Raw genomic sequence first — 26,492 nt, forward strand, 5'->3', positions numbered from 1 at the left:
CCCCACTCCTCAGAACTTCCAGGGGTTTCCCATTCAGTTCCACATCAAACAGAAACTCCTTATGATTGGCTTTAAAGCATTAATCATCTTGCCTTTGCCTACTTCACCTCACTGATTTCTCACCACAACTCATTTGTCATCTAATGCCAACATACTCACCATATCTTGATCTCAACTATCTCACCACGGACCCCTTGTCTACTTCCTGTCTCTGGCCTGGAACTCTCTCCCCCTTCCATACATGCCAGATCACCACTCTCTCCACCTTCAAAGCCTTAATAAAATCACATCTCTCCAAGAGGTTTTCCCCAACTGAGTCCTCTTTTCCCTTACTTCTTCTCCCTTCTGCATCACCTAAGCACTTTGGCATGTGCCCTTGATGTTCACCACATCCTCAGTGCAGAGATATTAATTAATTTATTTATAGTAATGTCTGCCTTCCCCCTCTAGACTGCTCCAGGGCAGGGAACTTGCTACCAGCTCTATTGTACTGTACTCTCCCGAGTGCTTAGTACAGTGCTCTGCAATGAATAGTGTTGATTGACTGATACTAGAACACCTACTACAAAACAACTCTTATCCCGGGCTATTGAGTTTGGAATGCTCTATCAAGCATACTAAGGGTTATTCATTTATATTAATGTCTGTCCTCCCCACACCCAGACTGTAAGCTCGTTGTGAGCCAGAAACATATCTACCAACTCTTTTTTATTGTACTCCGCCAAGTGCTTAGTACATTGCTCAGCACACAGTAAGCGCTCGATAAATCTGTTGATGATGGCATGTGAAGACATGTAAGTCACTGCAGCAGAGTCCCAAGAAATAGAAAAGCACCTGGCCCCAAGGACCTTCCTGCTGATCTACATAAACACAGAAAAGACATCCTCCTTAAGCACTTAGACAAACTCTTCCTCAACATACGGATAGGCCCCGTGAGGAAATGCCACAATATCAACAAAGAGGATATTATCTCCAGCTTCAAAAAAAAAAAGGGCGAATGATCAGATTGCAGCAATTATCAAGGCATCGCATTACTCTCTATTGCTGGGAAGAACTAATGAGAGAACTGCATAGGCTACTGAAAGATATCAATGACTGAACACTTCTGGAATCAGAATGTGGTTCCAGACCCCAGTACGACCCAGAGGGTATGCACTTCCCTGCATGTGAGAGACATGAGTACTGAGATCTTTACACAGTTTTCACAGAGAAGCAGAGCGGCTTAGCAGAAAGAGCACAGGCTTGGGAGTCAGAAGACGTGTATTCTAACCCCAGCGCCACACTTGTCTGCTGTGTGACCTTAGGCAAGCCACTTCACTTCTCTGCACCTCAGTTACCTCATTTGCAAAATGGGGATTAAAACTGTGAGCCCCACGTGGGACAATCTGATTACCTTGTATCTACCCCAGCACCTAAAACAGTGACTGGCACATAAGTAAGCATTTAACTAATACCATAATTATTATAAATTATTATAAACCTTATGAAATCATTTGTCATCATCATCACTAGATATTGGTTCTGGAAATTACTAGGAAAATCTGGCTGCCCTGAAAAGTTCATCAGGTTTCTAAAACTACTTCATAATGGCATGGCTGGCCAGTTTAGGGATAAGGATGCCATGCGTGATTCATTCCCTATTGCCAAAGGAATGAAGTAGGGGTGTGTAATGACCTTGGGCCCATTCTATTTAATCTACCAATCGGTGGTATTTACTGAGCACTTTCTGTATTAAGCGCTTAGAGAGCAGACAGTACAATATAATTGGTAGTCACAATCCCTCCTCACAAGGAACTTTCAGTCTACAGGGGGAGATTGACATTAAAATAAGTTACAGATAGGGGAAATGGTGCAATATAAGGATATGGGTGTTAGGGAGGGCAAGGTGAGTACCAAAGTCGGCGACTGAAGGACGTGGGTTCTCAATCCTGTCCCATCACTTGTCTGCTGTGTGACCTTGGGCAAGTCACTTCACTGCTCTGTGGCTCAACTACTTCATCTGTAAAATGGGAATTAAGACTGTGAGCCCCATGTAGGACGGACTGTGTCCGACCCTGATGACACACAGTAAACACTTAATAAGCAGTTAAACACCATTTCTAAAAAATGCCTAGGGGATACAGACCTACTTAGCCATGCTAGAAGATATAGTAAGAGACCCAGATTCAGCCAAAATGGATGAAGAGAATATGGAAGAGTTTCCCAGCAATGCAGAAATTCATTTTAACAACTGAATCGGCATACATTTTCTCACCTCTGGGAAACTTTTCTGTCTCACTATGAACATCAGCCAAGGTCCTGGAAACAGTTTTCTGTAAGCAGATGACTATGCCCTAAAGGTTCACAACCAGAAAGACACACCATCTACCATAAACCGCTTCACCAAATCAGCCCAGGCTACTGGCTAACAATAAGAGAAAATTGAGGTGATGTATCAGCCTGAACCACGGAAGCCCTAGATACAACCATAATTATTATGGGCAATACAGAGCTAAAAGCTGGATCTGAATTCTGATACCTAGGCAGAACACAGACAAATGATGCAATGATGCACAGGGAAACAGAAAACAGAACCAAAAAGACAGCAACTCCTCTGGGTGACTGTCAAACAGCTATCAGGCACCAGACCAAATTAAAGGTCTACAGAGCTGAAGTGCTGTCCAGTCTTCTCTACAGCTGGGAGTTCTGGACCATATCCAGCTCCTTGATAAGTTCTATCAGTGTCATTTACAGGCTAAACTCAATATCAAATGGCAAGGCAAGATCATAAACAATGATGTTCTGGAATGCATTCAGGCCTCTAGAATCAAAGCCCTGCTCACCTTGACAAAGCTATGCTGGTTGGGACATGTGAGAAGAATGGGCAACTGAAGGAGAGCCAAACAGCTAGAGAGCTGAAATGGGGAAACTGAAAGCAAGGAGGAAAGGGAAAGTGTTTTAAGGAGATGGCAAAACAAGGCCTCTGTCAATGCTGCGTCCCACCTGAAAACTGGGAATCATTTCCCCAGGATAGTCCAGCATGGTACACTGTCACCAAGAAAAGAGAAAAAGTTCTTGTGAGTAAAAGCTTTGTAAGGAATGAGAGGCAAGAGAGAAAACAAAGCCAGGAGCAGCACCTATCAAACATGACAACAGAACAAGAAGCAGCCTTTCTGTGTCCCCGATGTGGCCAGTTCCACATTCAACTCAATTCAACCCTGGGTCAAAAGCATTTTAAAGAATTAAGTTCCGAGCATAAAGCACCCTCTGGAAAGTCTTTTTCCTAATTTTCTTCAGTTAAAGATAACAACATATTGAATTTAAGTCTATATAAAATATCCCAATTATTTATTTATTTTCACAGAGGATCTATTCATAGCCGTTGTGTCTGCAACATGTGCAGCAAATTAAACTATTAAACACTTAATCCTAATAAAGCTGAAATTTCAGTCTGAACAATAAAGCTTGCACAAAGCTTGCTTTGCTTGAAATATGACTCCAGGACTAACCTATTAAAAACATTCTTAAGTAGCTGAAATGGCAATACTAATTAGCCATGGGAGAAGCAAGGGGAGGTTGTAGAGTTTAGCTCTTCTGATAAGACCAGAAATCATCAGATCCAAAAGTCCCTTGGAAAGGTTTACACATTTCTAAACATGAAATAAACTACACAACTATCCAGCTTCTGGAGTGAAAGAAATAACTGGGAAAGATTAAAAAAAGGAGTCACTTAATATAGGCAAAAAATGAAATTTCACAGAAAGGCCAAAATGATTTAATAATGACTGTGGTATTTGTTAAGTGCTTACTAAGTGCCAAGCCCTGATTGGGTGGGGCATACTCCAATCAGATAGGAGTCAGTCCCTGCCTGATTCCCAAAAAACTGGGAATCATTTCCCGACGATAGCCCAGCATGGCAGTCTGCCACCAGGATGAGAGAAAAAGCTTTGTGAGGAACATAAGAGAAGGAGACAAAAAAGAAAACAAAGCCAGGTGCTGCCCACAGCAAACAGGACAACAGAAAAGAAGGCAGCCTTTTCATGTCCACGATGTGGCCAATGTGAGAAGCAGCATGGCCCAACGAATAGAGCATGGACCCGGGTGTCCGAAGGACCTGCATTCTAAATCCGGCTCCACCACTTGTCTGCTGGGCGACCTTGGGCAAATCACTTAACTTCTCTATGCCTCAGTTACCCCATCTGTAAAATGGGAATTAAGATTGTGAGCCCTATATGAAACAGGGTCTGACCAACCCGATATCTTGTATCTACCCCAGTGCTTAGTATTCATTCATTCATTTAATCATATTTACTGAGCACCTACTGTGTTCAGAGCACTGTACTGAGTGCTTGAAAAGTACAATTTGGCAACAATCCCTACCCAACAACGGGCTCACAGTTAATAAGGGGGGGGGGGGGAGGGGAGACAACAAAACAAAACAAGCAGATAGGCATCAATATAAATAAATAGAATTATAGATATATACCCATCATTAATAAAATAAATAGAATAAATATTATACACAAGTGCTGTTGGGGGGGGTAGAGCAGAGGGAGGGAGTGGGGGCAATGGGGGGGAGGAGGATCAGAGGAAAGGGGGGGGGCTCAGTCTCTGTCTTCATCCCCATTTTATAGATGAGGTAACTGAGGCACAGAGAAGCTCAAGGTCACACAACAGACAAGAGGCAGAGATGGGAGTCCTAGGCTAATGTTCTAGTCACTAGTCTATGCTGCTTTATTAGTCAGTTCAGTCTGGCTAAAGGAACAGCCTGCCTCTGTGGGTTGCATCTTCTCAGCTATTTTACCAATCTAATGGGATTCCCATTCTCAGGTAAATTGAACTTTTCAAAACAGATGAGGCAGTGCCTGACACATAGTAAGCACTTAACAGGTAGCATTAAAAAAGAAAGATTTGGGGCATTTACATAGTAGAGAATTTCAAGCTTAATTAGGCTGAGTATGGTGGATCCACTGAAGGCCTCCAGCCTGGAAGACTGTAAGCTTGCTGTGGGCAAGGAATATGCTTGTTTACTGTTATATCGTACTCTCCCAGGCACTTAGTAAAGTGCTCTGCACACAGTAAGTGCTCAATAAATACGATTGAATGAATGAATAAACCACACAGGTCCACTCAGCCTTAAAGATAGTCCTTCCTCTCCCTTGTATTTCTCCCAGTGGCCCTGATCTTCACAGGTCTAGCTTCCTCTCTTTGGGCACTTTTGCCACACTCTCTGGACTTAATAATAACAAAAGTCTTTGAAGGTGGGGAGAGCCTGAAGGGTTTTTTTTTCATATGAAAGATCCCCTCAGGATAGAATCAAGTTACCCTTGAGCTGATTAAAGTGGCAAAACCTGGGTCCCTGTGGTCCCCATCCGCCAAGAGACAGGCGCAATGGAAGTACTTCACATTACTGCTCAAGAGCTCTCTGGAAAGCTTGCCCAGAACCGATGAAGGTGGGAAGGGGGAGTTCTGGGCAACAGCTGTCTTCCTGGGATGGTTGGAATCATAGGGATTGTCTGAATGACTTGTGAGGTCGCACTTAGTTTCCATGATGCAGAGGGAAGGGAAAATCTTGTCCCGAGGACCCCCTCTGAGTCTGAATCCTAGCAGGGAAAGAATCAAGGAGGGAGTCCTTGCTGCCTAGCTAATGCCTGAACCCTGAGCCCAGATGGGTCAGGGACTGCATCCAACCTGATTAGCTTGTATCTACCCCAGCCTGGCACATAGTAAGTGCTTAACAAATACCTTTAAAAAAGTGTTAGCAGCGTGCACTGATGAAACCAGGACCAGTGACCCCCATAAGAGGGCCACTGTCTGCAGAGTTCAGTAACCGGACCATCCAGGATAAATAACAGCGACCTCAGGAAGGGATTTCTGTGAGCAGAGATCCGAGGGGAGCCTGGGGTTTGCCCTTTGGTGATGTCACCTGTGGAATTTGGGGTGTTTTCTAGTCCCCCGCTAATAAAGAAGGACCACCCACGCTTACCTCACATTTTGAGTGGGTAAGCGGTGTTGGAGACTCCCGGGGAGAGCCGACAAAAGAAGAACTGACTTTCTCAAAAGAGGTCCTCACACTGGGAGAAGAGACAAGTGTTTGACTGTTTTAGGGGAGGCTTTACAGCACCAGGATCCCCTTTTTCACATCCACTTTGTTGGGGGAATCCAATAAACAAAAAATTTATCAGAAAACGTTCCCTTCTGAAGGGACTGTAACCTAGTAAGCCACCCGATTTTGGGGACCCATTCCAATCACTGGCTGAGGCTGAGGGTTTTTGGGTGGGAATCCCTGTGGGAGCAGAATGGTCTCTTCCTGACAGAGATGATGATTACAATAATACAACAGCAATAAGCAGCAATCTCATAGCCTGGGGGGAAAGGCCTGGGCATCAGAAGACCTAGGTTCTCATCACAGCTCAGCCTGTTGCCTACCAGGTGACCTTGGGCAAGTCACTTAAACTCTCTGGGCTTATTTCCTCATCTGTAAAATAGGGATTCAATACCTGTTCTCCCTTCTAATCAATCAATGATATTTATTGACCATTTACTGTGTGCAGAGCATTATACTAAATGCTTGGGAGAGTAATAATAATAATTGTAGTATTTGTTAAGTGCTTACTATGTGCCAGACATTGTACTAAATGCTAGGGTGGATCCAAGGAAGTGGGGTTGGACACAGTCCCTGTCCCATGTGGGGCTCACAGTCTCAATCTCCATTGTACAGACCAGGTAACTGAGGCACTGAGAAGTAAAGTGACTTGACCAAGGTCACACAGCAGACAAGCAGCAGAGTTGGCATTAGAACCCATGACCTTCTGACTCCTAGGCCTGGGCTCTACAGTACCACAGAGCTGGAAGATGCTTTCTGTCTAGAGGAGGAGATAGACACTAAAATAAATTACATAAAGGGGAGATGGAAGAGTGTAAGGACATGTACCTAACTGCCACTGCCTCCAAAACCTGCCGGTCTCACCTCCACAATATCGCCAAGATCTGCTCTTTCCTCTCCATCCAAACTGCTATCTTGCTGGTTCAAAATCTCATCCTATCCCGACTGGATTTCTGTATCAGCCTTCTCTCTGATCTCCCATCCTCCTGTCTCTCCCCACTTCAGTCTATACTTCACTCTGCTGCCCGGATTATCTCTGTACAGAAACACTCTGGGCATGTCACTCCCCTACTCAAAAATCTTCAGTGGTTCCCTGTCAACCTACGAATCAAGCAAAAACTCCTCACTCTTGGCTTCAAGGCTTTCCATCACCTCGCTCCCTTCTATCTCACCTCCATTCTCTCCTCCTACAGCCCAGCCCACACCCTCCACTCCTCTGCCGCTAACCTCCGCACTGTACCTCGTTCTCGCCTGTCCCGCCGTCGACCCCTGGCCCACATCCTTCCCCTGGCCTGGAATGCCCTCCCTCTACACATCCGCCAAGCTAGCTCTCTTCCTCCCTTCAAAGCCCTACTGAGAGCTCACCTCCTCCAGGAGGCCTTCCCAGACTGAGCCCCCTTTTTCCTCTCCTCCTCCCCATCTCCCCCGCCCTACCTCTTTCCCCTCCCCACAGCACTTGTATATGTACAGATTTATTACTCTATTTTACTTGTACATATTTACTATTCTATTTATTTTGTTAATGATGTGCATGTAGCCATAATTCTATTTGTTCTGACGATTTTGACACCTGTCTACATATTTTGTTTGTTGTCTGTCTCCCCCTTCTAGACTGTGAGCCCGTTGTTGGGTAGGGACCGTCTCTATATGTTGCCAACTTGTACTTCCCAAGCACTTAGTACAGTGTTCCGCACACAGTAAGCGCTCAATAAATACGACTGAATGAATGAATGAATGGGGCTGAGATTGGGGTATCAAGTGCTTAGAGGAGACAGATCCAAGGATTTGAGCTGGAGGGGAAGTCAGTGCAAGAATCCCCCAGTGCTGACCAGCAGGGCTCAATGGAGGGCTGGAATCCTGCACTGAGGGGGCTAAGGCAGGATGCAGAGAGATGGGACCCTAACTAGTTCCCCATCTCCCACTCCTAGTTTAACAGAAGCTCCTCCACAGGCCTCAGAGACAACTCCCAGGGTCTCCCACCCTCTAGCCTCTGAATCAGGAGGTTCCCTCTTGCTCTTCCTCAGTGCCAGAAACTGGAGAAGCCTGGGAAGGAACAGAACCTGTCTGATCATCCTCTTGGCACATGAGTAAGCACACAAAGCTGCTTCCAGGGAGGCAGGCCATTGGATACCTGCATCAGACTGTGAGCATGTATCTACTCTGGCATGTAGTGCATAGTAAGGGCTTAACAAAAATCACAATTATTGTTATTATTATTATTATTCAGCTAGGGACCAAGTAGAAACTCCTTTTCCTGCTGAGATAATAACAATAATAATAATAATAATGGCATTTGTTAAGCACTTACTATGTGCCAAGCACGTGGAGCTCACAGTCTTAATCCCCATTTTTACAGGTGAGGTACCTGGGGCACAGAGAAGTTAAATGGCTTGCCCAAGGTCACGAAGCAGATAAGTGGTGGAGCCGGGATTAGAATCCATGACATCTGAAGCCCAAGCCCGTGCTCTTACTACTAGCTTATGCTGGTCTTTCCCCCCCTAAACTGTAAGCTCTCGGTGGCCAGGGAATGTGTTTACCTACTCTACTGTGCTTAGTACAGTGTCTGGCACATAGTAAGTGCTTAATAAATACCATAATCATTATTATTATTATTATTATTGTATCAAACTTTCCCACAGTGCTCTGTGCACCGTAAGTGCTCAAGAAATCCCAATGATTGATTTCCCTTTTCGATGGTGTTTTTGGCCCCTACTGCATTTCACCATACTCTAGCAAGACCATTTTTCCCATTTACCTAAATCACTTTAAATCTCACTCCATCTTCCCCAGTGTGAGCCACTCCAACCAACTCAGTGCCACCAGCAGATTGGGCAAGGAGGCTCCCATTTGTCTTCTTGTAAAAATGCTCATTCCAATGAGGAACAAGGCAGCACCAAACTGACTCCTCTCAGACTCTCCAGGGCAATTACATTCTGGAATATTCCAATTACAGCAAAGACTTCTTGACAATAAACAGATTTAGCAAATTCACACTGCTAATGACAGCTGGCAGAAATCTAAGAAAAATTTCTCGCTCATACTTTCACACTCACGGAATGAATAATTCGAGGTGCTTTGGTTTGTTTTTTAAAGAGTTCGGGAGAAACAAATAGGGTAGTAAAGCTGCTGCGTTTGCTGTTTGAAAGAAGTAATTGCAGTTTAAGAGGGCTGAGTTACTTGAAATGTCAATTGAAGCCAGAGTGAGGGAAAGGGCTTTCCAAGCAGGGGAAAAGGTGTTTGTGATGCCTTTATTAATTCTGTACTGTACAACAACAATTCTTACAGTAATACTACCTTGAGCTGCTCTACTGAAAGACACGGAGAGTCATTACAAATCAATCCAGCGGAAAATCCCATTAGAAGACAGAGCTGTGGCTTTATTAAACATTCACACAGCAGACCTCCCACCAAGAATCAGGGAGGGGATGAAAACCTTTAGAACAAGGCTTAGAGAAGCAGTAAATCCCAGTGGAAAGAGCACAGACCTAGGAGTCAAGAGACCTTGGCTCTAACACCGACACTGCCCTTACCTGCTGTGTGGCCTTAGGCAAATCACTTAACCTCTCTGGGCCTTAGTTTCCTAATCTATAAAATGGGGATTAAATACCTGTTCTCCCTCTCCCTTATCTGGTGACACCCCTGTGGGAAAGGGACTGTGTTCAATCTGATTATATTGAAACCAGCAATTAGCACAGCGCTCAGCACATAGCATTAACAAATACTACAATTGCTATTCAGTCGGCCTTTGATTGTAACTCCTTGAAGGGGCATTTACACAGACTGTTGGATACATGAAAGTGAAACCAGGGAGGAATTTTTCAGGCATGCAGTCAACCACGCTTTTTAGATGAGGGTGATGTGAATAATGCAAATCCACCAAAAATGCAAAAAATGGAAGCCCTGGAGGTCCATCAGGATGCCAAGGGAAAGCAGGCCTGGTGCCAATGGAGAGATCGTCCGGAGTAAATGTAGCCTATGTAGAGCCCTTGATGGTAATAGCAATAATTATCGTGTTTACTCAGGGCTTACTATGATCCAAGCATCTGTGTTATGCACTGGAGTTGGTAGACTATAACCAGATCAGAAACATTCTGGCCCACAGTAAACTCACAATTGAAGAGGTAGGGAGAACTGGGCTCTCATACCCATTTTATAGATGAGGAAAACAAGGCTGAAGGAGGTTGAGTGACTTGCTCAAAGTTAAACAGCAGGCAGAGTGGAGAATCAAAATCCAGGTCTCCTGAATCCAGGTCCCATGCTCCTTCTGATGAATTGGATGCTAAAATATGGGACAAGATCGAAAAGAAGGCAAGTTCCTACATGGTGAGGATAAAAAAAATTAAAAGCACCGAAAGAAGAAAGAAAAAGCTGCTAAGGGAAATCTACAGAGCAATAATCTCCCAGAGGTAATACCTCCTTGGCTTCTTCTGCTGCTGCTTCTAGTTCCAAAGTTGCCCTGAAGGTTTCTCACCCAAAACTTAACCCCCACGCCAGGATCCAAGCCCTTCTACATTCAATCCTTCTTTAAACCCACACAGAAAGTTCTGGACAGGACATTACAAAAGCAGAGACATTGAAGTGAAATCCTCAGCCAAGAATCCCCTGTCCATAGCCAAACTAGACAGGGTTAAAGAAAATTTCCACAAGCCATGCTGAGGGCCACCTTTGGAGAATCTCACTGTGGGGATGGTTTTGGTGTGCGTGTGGGGGGATTGAAGGGGGGGTCTCAAACAAGTTGGGTCTCATTGAGGAAGGGGTCTTATTGGTGGTGGGATCTCATTGAGGGGAAAACCTCCTAGAGGTGGAGTTTCAATGTGAAGGTTATTAATTCATTCATGCAATTGTATTTATTGAGCGCTTACTGTGTGCAAAGCACTACTAGCACTTGGGAAAGTACAATACAGGGGTGGGGGATGAGGAGGCGAAGGGAATACCATTTGGAGGAACTAATTTGACCCAGGGATGTCCCAGGGTTAGCACACAGCAGGTGACCTTATTGGAGTAATGGCTTAGTTTCCCAGGGGCTTCGGGGAGCAGCTTTGATGATTTACAGAGACATGTACCATACACAGCCTTCCGTGGGGGTGGCTGACCTCTCTCCCCTAGCTTTAGAGGAAAGTTTCTTGGACAGAGTTGCCATGGTCGATGTGGCTTCAAAACTGCAGTAGGGAGAAGTGTAAGCTTTCAGCTGGAAAAGAAACAAGCTGCACTTAGAGGATCTGGAAAACATAATCCAGCTTGAAGTATTTGCTCCATGTTTAAATTGATGAATGGACAACTCTGGCGTAACATGAACGAGAGCTTACGCAAGTTCCTGTAGTTCTGTCTAATTTCTAATTAATATTGTTTGTTCAAACAACCCTCCTGGGATGGTAACCACTGCCGTTACACATGCCCGGTCCAAAAGATAGGAACCCCCTGCTTGGAAAGAAGACAGCCATTTCCCCAGCCTGTTCCCCAGCTTGGTCTGTTCAGCCTTGAGCAGAATCGGCCGGCTGACGGGGCAGAGCAATGAGGCCTTCGCCACTTTGGTCAGTTCTCCAGGCTCGCCTCCTGGATGCCAGCTCTGTTGTTACGGGGTTCTAGCATCCCCAGTGCTGCTGCCCTTCTGAGGGATCAGGCCCACCCTGGCCTCCTCCACCTCCACCAGGCCATGCTGTACAACCTGTGATCGGGGAGGAATGATTCTTTTCTGGGGAAACCAGGCTTGGCATTCATTCACTGGACCCCTCTCTCTCTCTCCACCCTCTCAGGCAGAACCTAGCAGCCGGCTGGGTGGGAATGGCCCAGGAGAAGCCATGTTGGAAACACACCCAATGTGCATACTTCAAAACACATATTCTCCATGCCTGCCAACTCACAGAGAAAACACAAAATGAAACAGTCCCTCTACACAGTGAACTCCTTGCAGGCAGGAAACTTGTCGCTACAATGTAATAAAAATAAAAACAATAATAATGTTGGTATCTGTTAAGTGCTTATTATGTGCCAAGCACTATTCTAAGCGCTGGGATAGATACAAGGTTATCAGGTTGTCCCATGTGGGGCTCACAGTCTTAATCCCCATTTTACAGCTGAGGTAACTGAGGCACAGAGAAGTTAAGTGACTTGTCCAAAGTTACACAGTGGACAAGTGGTGGAGCCAGGATTAGAATCCATGACCTCTGACTCCCAAGCCCAGGCTCTTTCCACTAAGCCACGCTGTTTCTCTACTCTCCCAAGTACTTAGTAGAGAACCCTGCACATAGGAAGCACTCAACAAATACCACTGAATGATTGCATCAGTAACTGGAGGTAGCAGGCAAGAGCTGTCAAACTGATGACCCTGAAGCAGCCTGGACTAGTGGACAGAGCATGGGCCTCAGAGTCAAAGGATCTGGGTTCTAATCCCCATTCTGACACTTGTCTGCTTTGTAATCTTGGGCAAGTCATTTCACTTCTCTGAGCCTCAATTACTTCACCTGAAAAATCGGTAGTAAGACTGTGAGCCCCATGTGAGACACGGACTGTGTCCAACCTGATTAGTTGGTATCTACCCTAGCATTCAGTACCTTAGTATTATGTGCCTGGCAGATAATAAGTGTGTAGCACATGCCATTAAAAAAAAAAAAGTCAGACTGATTCTCCTGGAGTCCTGGAAGTTTTCCCAACTGCTCCATCTAGATGCGGTAACTTAATAATAATGGCATTTATTAAGCGCTTACTATGTGCAAAGCACTGTTCTAAGCACTGGGGAAGTTACATGGTGATCAGGTTGTCCCAAGGAAGCTCACAGTCTTAATCCCCATTTTACAGATGAGGTAACTGAGGCCCAGAGAAGTTAAGTGACTTACCCAAAGTCAGAAAGCTGACAAGTGGTGGAGCTGGGATTTGAACCCATGACCTCTGACTCCCAAGCCTGTGCTCTTTCCACTGAGCCAAACCTTTATGCTTTATGCAATCTATTTTAATGTCTGTCACCAGACTGTAAGATAGTCTGCTTGCGGGCAGGGATCGGGACTATTAACTCTAATACGGTGCTCTGCACAGAGTAAGGTCTCAGTAAATGCCATTGATTGATATGGGATAATTGTAGGAGCCTCCCAAATCCTGGGCTGCAACAGCTGGCTGACCTCAGCATCTCTAACCCCGGCCAAGACATCACTCTGGAAACAGGGAGGTCATAAGGTCAAACGCTGACACAGAAACCACTCTTCCATATTAACTCCCAACAGCCTCAAGGTCAGGATTGCCTGCCACCAGGATCCAAAAACAAGAGCAGGTTCCAGAATTATATAGGGAGAAAGATGATTTGAGGTGTGCAAGTGTGGCAGGGGTGGGGGTCTCAATGATGATCAGCGTCACAGCCCTTCCCACCCCGGCTCCCCATGGTATCTGACTCTTGCCAGACTGCGCTGGACTCCAGGGATGGTCCACTGTCCTTCCATCCAATTTGGAAGCTCTAGTCAACCCCAGCTGAAAGCATGTGAGGCACTCCGGACGTTAACCGGGGAAGCAGCGGAACAGAAGGAGTTGGCCACCAACAGCCAACCACAATAAAAAAACTCCTGCCAGTGAACGGAAAAAGACCGTGACCTAATGATAGCAGAGCAGGCAGCGTGGCCTAGTGGAAAGAACCAGGGCCTGGGATTCAGAGGATCCGGATTCTAATCCCGGCTCCGCCACTTGCCTGCTGTGTGATCTTGGGCAAGTCACTTCACTTCTCTGTGCCTGTTTCCTGCACCGTAAAAATGGGGTTCAATACCTGTTCTCCCTCCTAATTGGACTGTGCGCACTGGGCTGTGTCCAACCTGATTAACCCCAGTGCCTAGAACGGTGCTTAACACATACTAAACTCTAAAATATATTATTAATAATAATAATAATTAGTTCTCGCTGCTCAGGCTGACCGCTGCAGGGGAAGCCAATCATGGAAACCCTCGGGGGACAGCCAGAGCCATGATCACCCCAACTATTGATGCTGTAGATATCTGCTCATAACAACTTACCGATTGGTTCAATGTGTGTCAAAAACCCAAATTCAACAAGCAATGCGAGGCCAAATTATCTGTTGAGAGGGGAGGAAACGCCAATAGTGGATTCCATTCTTTAAAAACAAATCAAATCGAGGCCCCTCTCTGCATTCCCAAAGCTCAGGGAGTAGAGGGACAACAAGTTCTCACTACCCACACCAGGCCCGTCCTCTTTAATCTCCTGGGCAGTCACTTACGGGACATTTACAAGAAGCCTTTTTCTGCAAACAGCAGCCACGAGGGATTTTTATGGCTACATGTGCTGGCCTAGATGGGGATGACTGCAAGAGGGCAGCAGCAGGAAGTCAACCTCTCTCTGATTTGGAATCCAAAATCGGAAATAACGAGCGGACTTTCTGCCACCTGCTTTAGCAATGGCCTCCTAGGACATGGAGTGTAACTCAGCCAGTCAATCAATTAATCATTAGTATTTATTCAATGCCTACTGTGAGCAGTACACTATACTAAACACTTGGAAAAAGGTAGCATAGCATTAGTAATAGTAATAATAAATATTAAGCACCTTCCCCTGTCTGTACTTTATTTGAGTGTTTGTCTCTCCCTCTAGAATGTGGGTTCCTCAAGGGCAGGGATCATGTCTACCACCTCTATTTGTATTGTCCTCTCCCAAGTGCTTAGTACAGTGCTCTGCACACAGTAAGTGCTCAGTAAATAATAATGATTAATTATTATGTGCAAAGCACTGTAGATGTGATCCTTGCTGTGGAGGAGCTCACACTCTAGCAAGCAGCGTGGCTCAGTGGAAAGAGCATGGGCTTTGGAGTCAGAGGTCATGGGTTCAAATCCCAACTCCGCCAACTGTCAGCTGTGTGACTTTGGGCAAGTGACTTAACTCTCATCTGTAAAATGGGGATTAAAACTGTGAGCCCCCCTTGGGACAACCTGATCACTTTGTAACCTCCCCAATGCTTAGAACAGTGCTTTGCACATAGTAAGCGCTTAATACCATCATTATTATTATAATTATTATTATTATTAAGGGAACCAGGTGATAAAGTTGATTAGAAACTGTTCACTTGTTTTGATGACTTTTTCCCCCCCTTCTAGACTGTGAGCCTGTTTTGGGCAGGGATTGTCTCTGTTGCTGAATTGTACTTTCCAAGCGCAGTGCTCGGCACACAGTAAGCACTCAATAAATATGATTGAATGAATAAAGAAGAAATTGAGTATTAAGACAGGCAGCTAAGTGCTACAGAAAGCTTGAAACTCGGCACACCTGACCCACTTCCCAAATCAATCCATCAATCAATACCCTGAGAGACACAACAGCCCTGATGGTGGATTCCAACCCTGCAGCTGTGGCTGAAAAGGACCCATCTCACCAGGGGTGTGCTTAAACACACACCCGTCCTTCCCATTTGAATATGAAGCTCCTGACAGTGGATTCTATCCCTGGGTGCAGTTGGAATTTAAAATAAAAATAATAGTATTTTTATTATTATATTATGTGTCAAGCACTGTTCTAAGCGCTGGGGTGGATACAAGATAATCAGGTTGTCCCATGTCAGGCTCACAGTCTTAATCCCCATTTTCCAGATGAGGGAACTGAGGCACAGACAAGTAAAGTGACTTGCCCCAAGTCACACAGCTGATAAGTGGCAGAGCTGGGATTAGAATCCACAACCTCTGACTCCCAAGCCCAGGCTCATTCCACTAAGCCATGCTGTTTCCATTTTAAGCACTTGCTATGTGCCAAGCACTGCTCTAAAGGCCAATGAGGGACCCATCGCACCAGAGGGGTCCACGCTCACGCACCCACCCACCTACACTCCCTCCCACACCCTCTATTGGGGACACACGTGATGGGGATTTGCAGCTCCTCATGCAGTTTAGTTCTGCCTCTCCCAAATCCTACAGTTGTAAGAAAGGCCCAGAAAACAGGAGACCAGAACAGAGAACTCCCGATGTTGTCGGAAACACATCCACACCCGTCCTCAAACTTCGGACTCTTGGCCCCCCCATTTAGGGATTCCACAGCCGTAGACAGACAAATCACTTTGGCTTCACCAGTTCGGTACGTATCCCCTCGTAACCTCCCCAGCACCTAGAACAGTGCTTTGCACATAGTAAGCGCTTAATAAATGCCATTATTATTATTATTATTAAAACCATCATCAGGAAGGGGATGAAGGAGTCGAGGGGTTGAAGGAGGCAAAGGAAGGTGAGGGGTGGAGGGAGATGGAGGAGGGTGGAGAGGGACGGAAGATGGGGAGGGGGGACCAGAAGGAGACAGAGGGAGTGGAAGGAGATGGAGGGAGGTTGGGTGCTTTCAAATTTTGAACCACCAACAAGCCTGACTTTGCACCCTCTCTGGTTACTGCCTGAAACCAGCTTGAGGAATCCCAGAGCTGGAAGTCTCCTTTCTCCCTACCACCTTGAAAGGGCCACCCTGGAAACTCTAACTTGAAAGGAATCTTCTGGGCAGAGAGTGTCCAACTCTGATCGCACCCAGCTAGGGATGGGTCAAGGATGCTAACTCCATGGGATGAGAACCCCCACAGCTATTAGAGGTGAACTGCAAGAATCTCTTATCCCAGGTTTCTCACAAGAACTGAAAGTTCCCAATCAAAACAGAAAAGATCCAAAATGATGCCCTGCAGATCTGGCCCCTCTGTGTCTACAAGCACCCCCAAATCTCTTTTCCCGTCTCGGTCCCATGTGCAAAATGGAAAGCTGGCTCTTAAGGACAGAGCCACTTCCCTGTTCCCAAGTCCTAGGTGTCTTGGGTCAGCAAGTATTCAAGAGAGCCCACTCAAACCCTGATCTTCAATAATAAAATAATAATGATGGCATTTGTTAAGCGCTTTCCCCCCGGCCCTGCCAGGCACTGTACTAAGTGCTGGGGTGGATACAAACAAATTGGGACGGGCACAGTTCCTGTCCCATGTGGGGCTCACAATCTCCATCCCCATTTTCCAGAAGAGGGAACTGAAAGCACACAGAAGTGAAGTGACTCGCCCAAGGTCACACAGCAGATGAGGGATGGAGCCGGAATTAGAACCCAGGTCCTTCTGAATCCCAGGCCCTTGCTCTCAGTGCAAGGGCACTGCCCTTCCAGGAAAGGATGCCAACATGGTTGGTGCCAAAACAGAGGCAGGGGTGTAGGCTGGCTTTTTTTGAAAGGTATGGCATGGTTTGGGGTGGAGGGAGAAAACTCTACTTCCAATGCCCCAGGCAGGGAACATCAGTGCCAGGGATGGGGGATTCTCAGTTTCAGGGCTCAAGATTCAAACTACTGGTGCAGGGATGGGAGTTACAAGGAGAACAAGGGGTGATCCTTGCCCCAGGGCACCTACCTGCAGGCCGGGGCAGATGACCAGAACAATCCAGGTCTGCAGCCAGCACAGGGGCTTTTCCTGGAGGACAGCCATGGAGTCTCACCCAGTGGTCTTGCTCTTGGCCTGAAAGGGGAGGAAGAGAGAAGATGTTAGTAACAGGGTCCTGAAGGGCCCAGCCTTGACCCTAAATGACCCTGGGACAGTTTCAATAGAGCAGCAAGGAGGTGCTAGAAAGGAGAGACTAGGGGGCTGCCTGGGCACCCTCCCAGGGAAGGAAAGGAGTCTAGGAGCCGGCCAGCCGGCAGGTTGGGGCACCTACATCGGTGCGGGCAGGGTTCATACACAGTTGAGGGCTTAATGGGGGGCGGGCTGGGACGTGTGTAACAGGGATACCTCCGGGAGGCCCGGTGTCCCGAGGTGACCCTGGGGTACCGGCCATCTCAAGGTCAAATACTATCTCATGACCACCTGAGCCAACAGGCGGAACTCGGAAGTGAGGGTGGGATACCGCCCCCACAACCAAAACTGCTAAATTGGCAGCCCAAGCCGGGAATGCAGAAGCTGTCCCTTGCCCCCATGCCAATCAAATTAGATATGGAGGAGGGGGAAGGGCAGAGATTGGATAGACTGAGGCTGGAAGCTGGAATGGCCAAGGGGCACAGGCGATAAATACCTGTCACCTCTGACCTTCGGTCAGAACACCAAGATACGCAGCTGCAGGAGGAGCAGCAGCAGCAGCCCCAACCCACGTGTCTTGCTCTGCCCAGAAGGCCAGATGCCCTCTCTGCAACCAGAACCAACACACTGAGGCAAGGGCCACAAGACGGGTGAGTGTCTCGTGGGTGGGACTCAGGTACCCCGCTGCTGATGGGAATCATGAGTGGATTCCTCCCATGTAGGGAGAGCACATGGTGAGAGCTAGCCGCCCACCACGTGTGCGGGTAATGTAATAATAATAATATTGGCATTTATTAAGCACTTACTATGGGCAAAGCACTGTTCTAAGCACTGGGGAGGTTACAAGGTCATCAGGTTGTCCTAAGGGGGCTCACAGTCTTAATCCCCATTTTACAGATGAGGGAACTGAGGCCAAGAGAAGTGAAGTGACAATGAATTCTTCCCATGTGGGAAAGTAAGTGGATTCTTCCCGAATGGGAAGTGCACATGGGTGAGAGCTAGCTGCCTCACCCACACGTGATTAATGTATGATTGTGTTCCTTCCGTGTAGGGAAGCTCTAATGTTGCTAATTGATTATATTCCTCCCGAAAGGGAAGTTCAATCCATTGCGCCTCAACAATTACATAAATTCAATTCGCCTCGCGGAATAAATTTTATATAAAACTCAGGCTTTCCGTCCCCGGCCTCTCTCTCTCTCGCCTCGCCGATCACTGAACAAACCTGTCCCCGGACGACGGGTGACACCCGGCCATCCCGTCCGGGGAGGGCCGCCCCCCGGGTCAGGCCGACAGACCTAACTCTCTGATGTGGCTGGCGACTCCCCGCCCCAGGTGAGAAGGGTCAGGGCACCCTGGACCGGATGAGACCAGACCAGACCAGATCCACCCTCCATTTGTACTGCTGTGATCCCACCGCTGCCTGGTGGACGCCCCCGGCCTTCTCTCCCCCAGCTCCGTGGGACCCATTCATTCATTCATATTTATTAAGCACTTTCTGTGTGCAGAGCACTGTACTAAACGCTTGGAAAACTACAAGTACAGTCCCCCCTTCTAGACCGTGAGCCTGCTGTTGGGTAGGGACCATCTCTATATGTTGCCAACTTGTACTTCCCAAGCGCTTAGTACAGTGCTCTGCACACAGTAAGTGCTCAATACATACGATTGAATGAATGAATACATACTGCTGTGGGGCGGGGAGAGGATGGAAGAGCAAAGGGAGCAAGGGAGGTGCAGAAGGGAGTGGGAGATGAGGAAAAGTGGAGCTTAGTCTGGGAAAGCTTCTTGGAGGAGACGTGCGTTCAGTAAGGCTTTGAAGGGGGGAATGGAGGGAGTAATTGTCTGGCAGATTTGAAGAAGGAGGGCATTCCAGGCCAGAGGTAGGACGTGGGCCAGGGGTCGACGGTTGGACAGGCGAGATGGAGGCCCAGTGAGAAGCGGAGTGTGGGAGCCACCACTACTGGCCGCATGCCAGCGTCTCACATACCGCACCCACCTCTTCTGGTCGCTTAGCCCAGAGCTCACCCCAGGGATGGGACGGGGAGGGGGACAAGGATGGGGAAGGGGCTGGGACTTCTAGACTGTGAGCCCACTGTTGGGTAGGGACCGTCTCTATATGTTGCCAACTTATACTTCCCAAGCGCTTAGTACAGTGCTCTGCACACAGTAAGCGCTCAATAAATACGATTGATGATGATGATGAATGAATGAATGAATGAATGGGAAGAAGAAGCACCTGCCCGTTGCCACCTGTAGCCCCGAGATCAGGCAATGCCTGAGGTGGCCAGCCCCTGCAGTGGCCACCGTTGTCCCCGCTCCCTCCTGACCCCGGGGACAGCACCCCCAACCTTCTCTCTTTCTCTCTCTCACTCTCTCTCTCTCACATACACATACACTGCCAAGCACACACTCCAACACAAGTACAGCAGACAGAGATACTACTGGGCACACACAGCTCTTCACAGATGACCACTTATGCTCTGATTGGCCATCAGCGGTATTCAAGGTCACCAGACTTGTCTCGGCTGAACATCCCTCCCAGCCCCACCAAGGACAGACCAGCTGAAAATTGTACATCTGGTGTAAAATTGGGCGAAAGACTTCCCAGTTTACACACTGATGCCCACTGCTAAACATACACAGAGTACCACACTGGCCCTCATGGTTAGACACACACGTTGACATTCTCATTGACACACTCATGCCGACAAGCTTAGACACAACTCCCTCAATGACACACTCACACCAACAAACAGATATAAAACCCGTGGACACTGACCCGCAGATGCACACACAAGCATTCACACACACATACACACATTTACATCGTTATTGACACACTCAGGCTGACAAGCTTATATACAAATCCCGACACTGACCCACAGATGTGAACATCGGCATGCACAGATACACACACTCATTGCCAAGCACACGCTTCAACAAAAGTACAGCAGACAGATCTACTCCTCGGCACACACAGCTCTTCACAAATGACCACTTATACTCTAATTGGCCATCAGTGGTTTTCAAGACCACCAGACACATCTTGGCCGAACATCCCTCCCAGACCCACCTAGGACAGACCAGCTGAAAATTGTACTTCCGGTGTAAAACTGGGCGAAAGACCTCCCAGTTTATACACCGATGCCCACTGCTACAATCAATCAATCGTATTTATTGAGCACTTACTGTGTGTAGTACACATACATAGAGTACCACACTGGCCCCCATGGTTACACACACACGCTGACATTCTCACTGACACACTCACGCCGACAAGCTTAGATACAACTCCCCTCCCAACACTGACCCGCAGATGTACACATACACACACTTTGTCATCCTCGTTGACACACTCACACTGACAAGCTTAGATGTAAAACCGCCAGACACTGACCCGCAGATGCACACATAAATACACACACACACACACACAAATATACATACGTCTTTATTGACACACTCACGCTGACAAGCTGATACAAATCCTGATACTGACCCACCAATGCAAACATAGGCACTCACAGACACACACACACTCATTGCCAAGCACATGCTCCAACACATATACAGCAGACAGATATACTCCTCGGCACACACAGCTCCTCACAGATGACCACATACTCTAACTGGCCATCGATGGTACTCAAAATCACCACACGCATCTCAGCTGAACATCCCTCCCAGCGCCACCACAGACAGACCAGCTGAAAATCATACGTCGGGTGTAAAATTGGGCAAAAGACCTCCCACTTTACACACCGATGCCCACTGCTACACATACACGGAGTGCTACACTGGCCCCCACGGTTACACACACATACATTGACCATTCTCATTGACACACTCACGCTGACGAGCTTTTCCGACAAGCTTAGGTACAAATCCCCCCCAACACTGACCCGCAGATGCACATTTAGGCGCAAACACACAGACACACACACGTTGACATCTTCATTGACAAATTCATACAAGGTTAGATAGAAATCCCCCACCCAGACACTGCCCTTCAGATGCACACATAAGCATGCAGAGATACATACATGCATATGTTGACAAAATAATAATTATGGTATTTGGTAAGCACTTACTATATGCTAAACATGGCTCTAAGTGCTGAGGTAGAGGGCAGTCAGGTTGTCCCCCGTGGGACTCTCTTTTAATCCCCATTTTACAGACGAGGTAACTGAGGCACAGAGAAGTTAAGTGACTTACCCAAGTCACATCCTCAGTGATACACTCTCTCTGACAAGCATAGATACAAATCCCCCCTGACCCTGACCCATATATGCACACATAAGCAAGCACAGACACACCCACACACGTTGACATTCTCATTGGCACACTCACACTGATCAGCTTGGAATCAAATGCCCCGCCTGGATGTTGCCCTGCAGATGAACGCACAGACACAGACACACACACACACACTCGTTGACAACCTCATTGGCACACTCATGCTGACCAGCTTAGCTACAAATGCCCCTCGGCACTGTCCCGCAGATGCCCACATAAGCATGCACAGACACAGGTGGACACTCTGATTGGCACAGTCACTGACCAGCTTAGATACAAATCCCCACCCGATCACTGCCCCGCAGATGCCCACAAAAGCATGCACAGACACAGGTGGACACTCTGATTGGCACAGTCACTCTGACCAGCTTAGATACAAATCCCCACCCAGACAGTGCCCTGCAAATGCCCACATAAGCATGCACAGACACAGGTGGACACTCTGATTGGCACAGTCACTCTGACCAGTTTAGCTACAGATGCCCCTCGGCACTGCCCCGCAGATGCCCACATAGGCACGTACAGACACACAGAGACAGAGACACACGTGGCCACCCTGACTGGCATACTCACGCTGACCAGTTTCGATACAAATCCCGCCAGGACACTGCCCCGCAGATGCCCACATAGGCCCACACAGACGTGGACACTCTGATTGGCACAGATACAGATTAGATACGGATGCCCACACAGATACAGAGACACACGTGGCCACCCAGACTGGCACACTCCTGCTGACCAGCTTAGATCCCGGGGCCGGGGCGGTGGGGGGCTCCTGAGGGCGGCAGCGTCCTCCCCCGGGAGCAGGTGGCCGTGCCCACCGTCAGTACCTGGCGGGAGCCGGCCCGGGCTGGCCCGCTCCGCTCGCTCGTCGCCCTGGCCCGGCCCGGGGGCGGAGCCGGAGACCCGCAGCTCGCCCCGCCCGCCCGCCCGTGCCAGGCTGGAGGGAAGGCCCGGGGCTCGGAGATTGGGGGACAGATGGGATCAGGAGGGGCGGGACTGAAGGGATACGGATAGCTGGGGAAGGGGGAATGGAGGGGGAGGTCGGGATTTTGTGGGGAAGGGGCTGGGGGCAAGGATGGGGAGGGGGGAAATCGGGAGGGGAGGGGGATGGAGGGGGAGCCCGGGATTTGGGGGGAAGGGGCTGGGGGAAAATATGGGGGACAAATGGGGGGTGATCTGGAAGGGAGGGGCGGAAGGGAAAGGGGGGCGTAGGGGGAGCCCTGGATTTGGGGGGATCTGGAGGGGCGGGACTGATGGGGAGGGGGATGTAGGGGAAGCCCTGGATTTGGGGGAAAGGGGCTGGGGGACAGGTGGGGGGATCTGGAGGGGCGGGATTGAAGGGGAGGGAGAAGCTGGGGAAGGGGGATGTAGGGAGAGCCCGGGTTTGGGGGGAAGGGGCTGGGGCAAGGGGGGGAAATCTGGAGGGGCGGGACTGAAGAGGAGGGGGGTGTAGGGGGAGCCCTGGATTTAGGGGGAAGGGGCTGGGGACAAGGATGGGGGACGGATGGGATCTGGAGGGGTGGGATTGAAAGGGAGGGGGAGGCTAGGGAAAGGGGATGTAGGGGGAGCCCTGGATTTGGGGGGAAGGGGCTGGGGGCCAGGATGGGGGACGGTTGGGGAGGGGGGTAAATCTGGAGGGGCGGTGCCGAGGGGAGGGGGATGGAGGGGGAGCCCGGGATTTGGGGGGAAAGAGCTGGGGGCAAGGATGGGGGACGGATGGGATCTGGAGGGGTGGGACTGAGGGGAGGGGGAGACTAAGGAGGTGGGATTGGGAAAGCCCTGGATTTGGGGGGAAGGGGCTGGAAGCGAGGATGGGGGACGGATGGGGAGGGGGGAATCGGGAGGGGCGGGGCTGAAGGGATGTAGGGGGAGCCCGGGATTTGGGGGGGAAAGAGCTGGAGGCAAGGATGGGGGACGGATGGGATCTGGAGGAGTGGGACTGAGGGGAGGGGGAGGCTAGGGAAGGGGAATTGGGAGAGCCCTGGATTTGGGGGGAAGGTGCTGGGAGCGAGGACGGGGGACGGTTGGGGAGGGGGATCAATCTGGAGGGGCGGTACCGAGGGGAGGGGGATGGAGGGGGAGCCCGGGATTTGGGGGGAAAGGGCTGGGGGCAAGGATGGGGGCGGATGGGATCTGGACGGGTGGGACTGAAGGGGAGGGGGAGACTACGGAAGGGGGATTGGGAGAACCCTGGATTTGGGGGGAAGGGGCTGGGAGCGAGGATAGGGGACGGATGGGGAGGGGGGAAATCAGGAGGGGCGGGGCTGAAGGGATGTTGGGGGAAAGGGGATGGGGGCGAGGGTGGGGGACGGTTAGGGAGGGGGATAAATCTGGAGGGGCGGTACCGAGGGGAGGGGGATGGAGGGGGAGCCCGGGATTTGGGGGGAAAGATCTGGAGGCAAGGATGGGGACGGATGGGATCTGGAGGGGTGGGGCTGAGGGGAGGGGGGAGGCTAGGGAAGGGGGATTGGGAGAGCCCTGGATTTGGGGGGAAGGGGCTGGGAGCGAGGATGGGGGACGGATGGGGAGGGGGATAAACCTGGAGGGGCGGTACCGAGGGGAGGGGGATGGAGGGGGAGCCCGGGATTTGGGGGAAAAGAACTGGGGCGAAGATGGGGGACGGATGGGATCTGGAGGGGTGGGACTGAGGGGAGGGGGAGGCTAGGGAAGGGGGATTGGGAAAACCCTGGATTTGGGCGGAAGGGGATGGAAGCGAGGATGGGGGACGGATGGGGGGGGAGAAATCGGGAGGGGCGGGGCTGAAGGGGAGGGGGATGGAGGGGGAGCCCCGGATTTGGGGGGGAAGGGGCTGGGGGAAAGGGTGGGGGACGGATGGAAAGGGGGGGAAACCGAGGGGAGGGGGATGGAGGGGGAGCCCCGGATTTGGGGGAGAGAGGCGGGACTGAAGGGTAGGAAGGAGAGGCGAGGGTTGGGGCACAGGGGAAGGGGCTTGAGGCACGGAGTCGTGCTCAGTCTCCCGGGGCATCTCCCCCATCCCCTCGGCCCCGTGGGCAGCCTGGGCCAAGCAGCGTGGCTCAGTTGCAAGAGCCCGGGCTTGGGAGTCAGAGGTCATGGGTTCCAATCCCGCCTCCGCCACTTGTCAGCTGGGTGACTTTGGGCAAGTCACTTCACTGTGCCTCAGTTCCCTCACCTGTAAAATGGGGATTAAAACTGTGAGCCCCCCGTGGGACAACTTGATTACCTTGTAACCTCCCCAGCACTTAGAGAAGCAGCGTGGCTCAGTGGAAAGAGCCCGGGCTTTGGAGTCAGAGGTCGTGGGTTCAAATGCCGACTCTGTCACATGTCAGCTGTGTGACTTTGGGCAAGTCACTTCACTTCTCTGGGCCTCAGTTCCCTCACCTGTAAAATGGGGATTAAAACTGTGAGCCCCCCGTGGGACAACCTGATCACCTTGTAACCTCCACAGCTCTTAGACCTGTGCTTTGCACATAGTAAGCGCTTAACAAATACCATCATTATTATTATTATTAGAACACTCTGGCGGAGAAGCAGCGTTGTTAGCAAAAAAAACCACTGATTTGGGAGTCAGAGGTCATGGGTTCTAATCTCGACTCTGCCACTCGTCAGCTGTGTGACTTTAGGCAAGTCATTTAACTTCTCTGTGCCTCAGTTACCTCATCTGTGAAATGGGGATTAAGACTGTGAGCCCCACGTGGGGCAACCTGATTACCTTGTATTCATTCAATCGTATTTGGGTGCTTACTGTGTACAGGGCACTGTACTAAGCGCTTCGGAAGTACAAGTCGGCAACATATAGAAACGGTCCCTACCCAACAACGGGCTCACAATCTGGAAGGGGGAGACAGACAAACCCCAGCGCTTAGAACAGTGCTTGGCACGTAGTAAGCGCTTAACAAATACCAACATTATTATTACATAGTGGCGCCGCCACGTGTCAGCTGTGTGACTTCGGGCAAGTCACTTAACTTCTCTGTGCTTGTTACCTCATATGGAAAATGGGGATTAAGTCTGTGAGCCCCACGTGGGACAACTTGATTACCTTGCATCTACCCCAGCGCTTAGAACAGTGCTTTGCACATAATAAACGCTTAATAAATGCCATTACTATTATTATTATATTACATAGTAAGCGCTTAAATACCAACATTATTATTATTATTACATAGTACACGCTTACAGAAGCAGCATGGCTCAGTAGAAAGAGCCCGGGCTTTGGAGTCAGAGGTCATGGGTTTATTATATTACATAGTAAGCGCTTAACAAATACCAACATTATTATTATTATTATTACATAGTAAACGCTTAGAGAAGCAGCGTGTCTCAGTAGAAAGAGCACGGGCTTTGGAGTCAGAGGTCATGGGTTTATTATTATATTACATACTAAGCGCTTAAATACCAACATTATTATTATTACATAGTACACGCTTAGAGAAGCAGCGTGGCTCAGTAGAGAGAGCACGGACTTTGGAGTCAGAGGTCATGGGTTGATTATATTACATACTAAGCGCTTAACAAATACCAACATTATTATTATTATTATATAGTACACGCTTAGAGAAGCAGCATGGCTCAGTAGAAAGAGCCCGGGCTTTGGAGTCAGAGGTCATGGGTTTATTATTATATTACATAGTAAGCGCTTAA

The 26,492-nt window shown here is 49.0% G+C and overlaps 1 protein-coding gene across 1 annotated transcript in view; it reads right to left on the reverse strand.

The window, feature by feature from the left end:
* ADAMTSL3 (ADAMTS like 3) overlaps positions 1-22,660 on the reverse strand; it is a 317,132-nt gene extending 294,472 nt beyond the window's left edge. Inside the window, 2 exon segments of the mRNA XM_038767353.1 lie at positions 17,415-17,519; positions 22,606-22,660. Of these exon segments, the coding sequence (XP_038623281.1) occupies positions 17,415-17,489 (75 nt within the window). The 5' untranslated portion in view covers positions 17,490-17,519; positions 22,606-22,660.
* Between the last annotated feature and the right edge of the window lie 3,832 nt (positions 22,661-26,492).

The sequence above is a fragment of the Tachyglossus aculeatus genome, chromosome 26 (genome assembly GCF_015852505.1).
Source record: "Tachyglossus aculeatus isolate mTacAcu1 chromosome 26, mTacAcu1.pri, whole genome shotgun sequence".
NCBI lineage: Eukaryota > Metazoa > Chordata > Mammalia > Monotremata > Tachyglossidae > Tachyglossus > Tachyglossus aculeatus.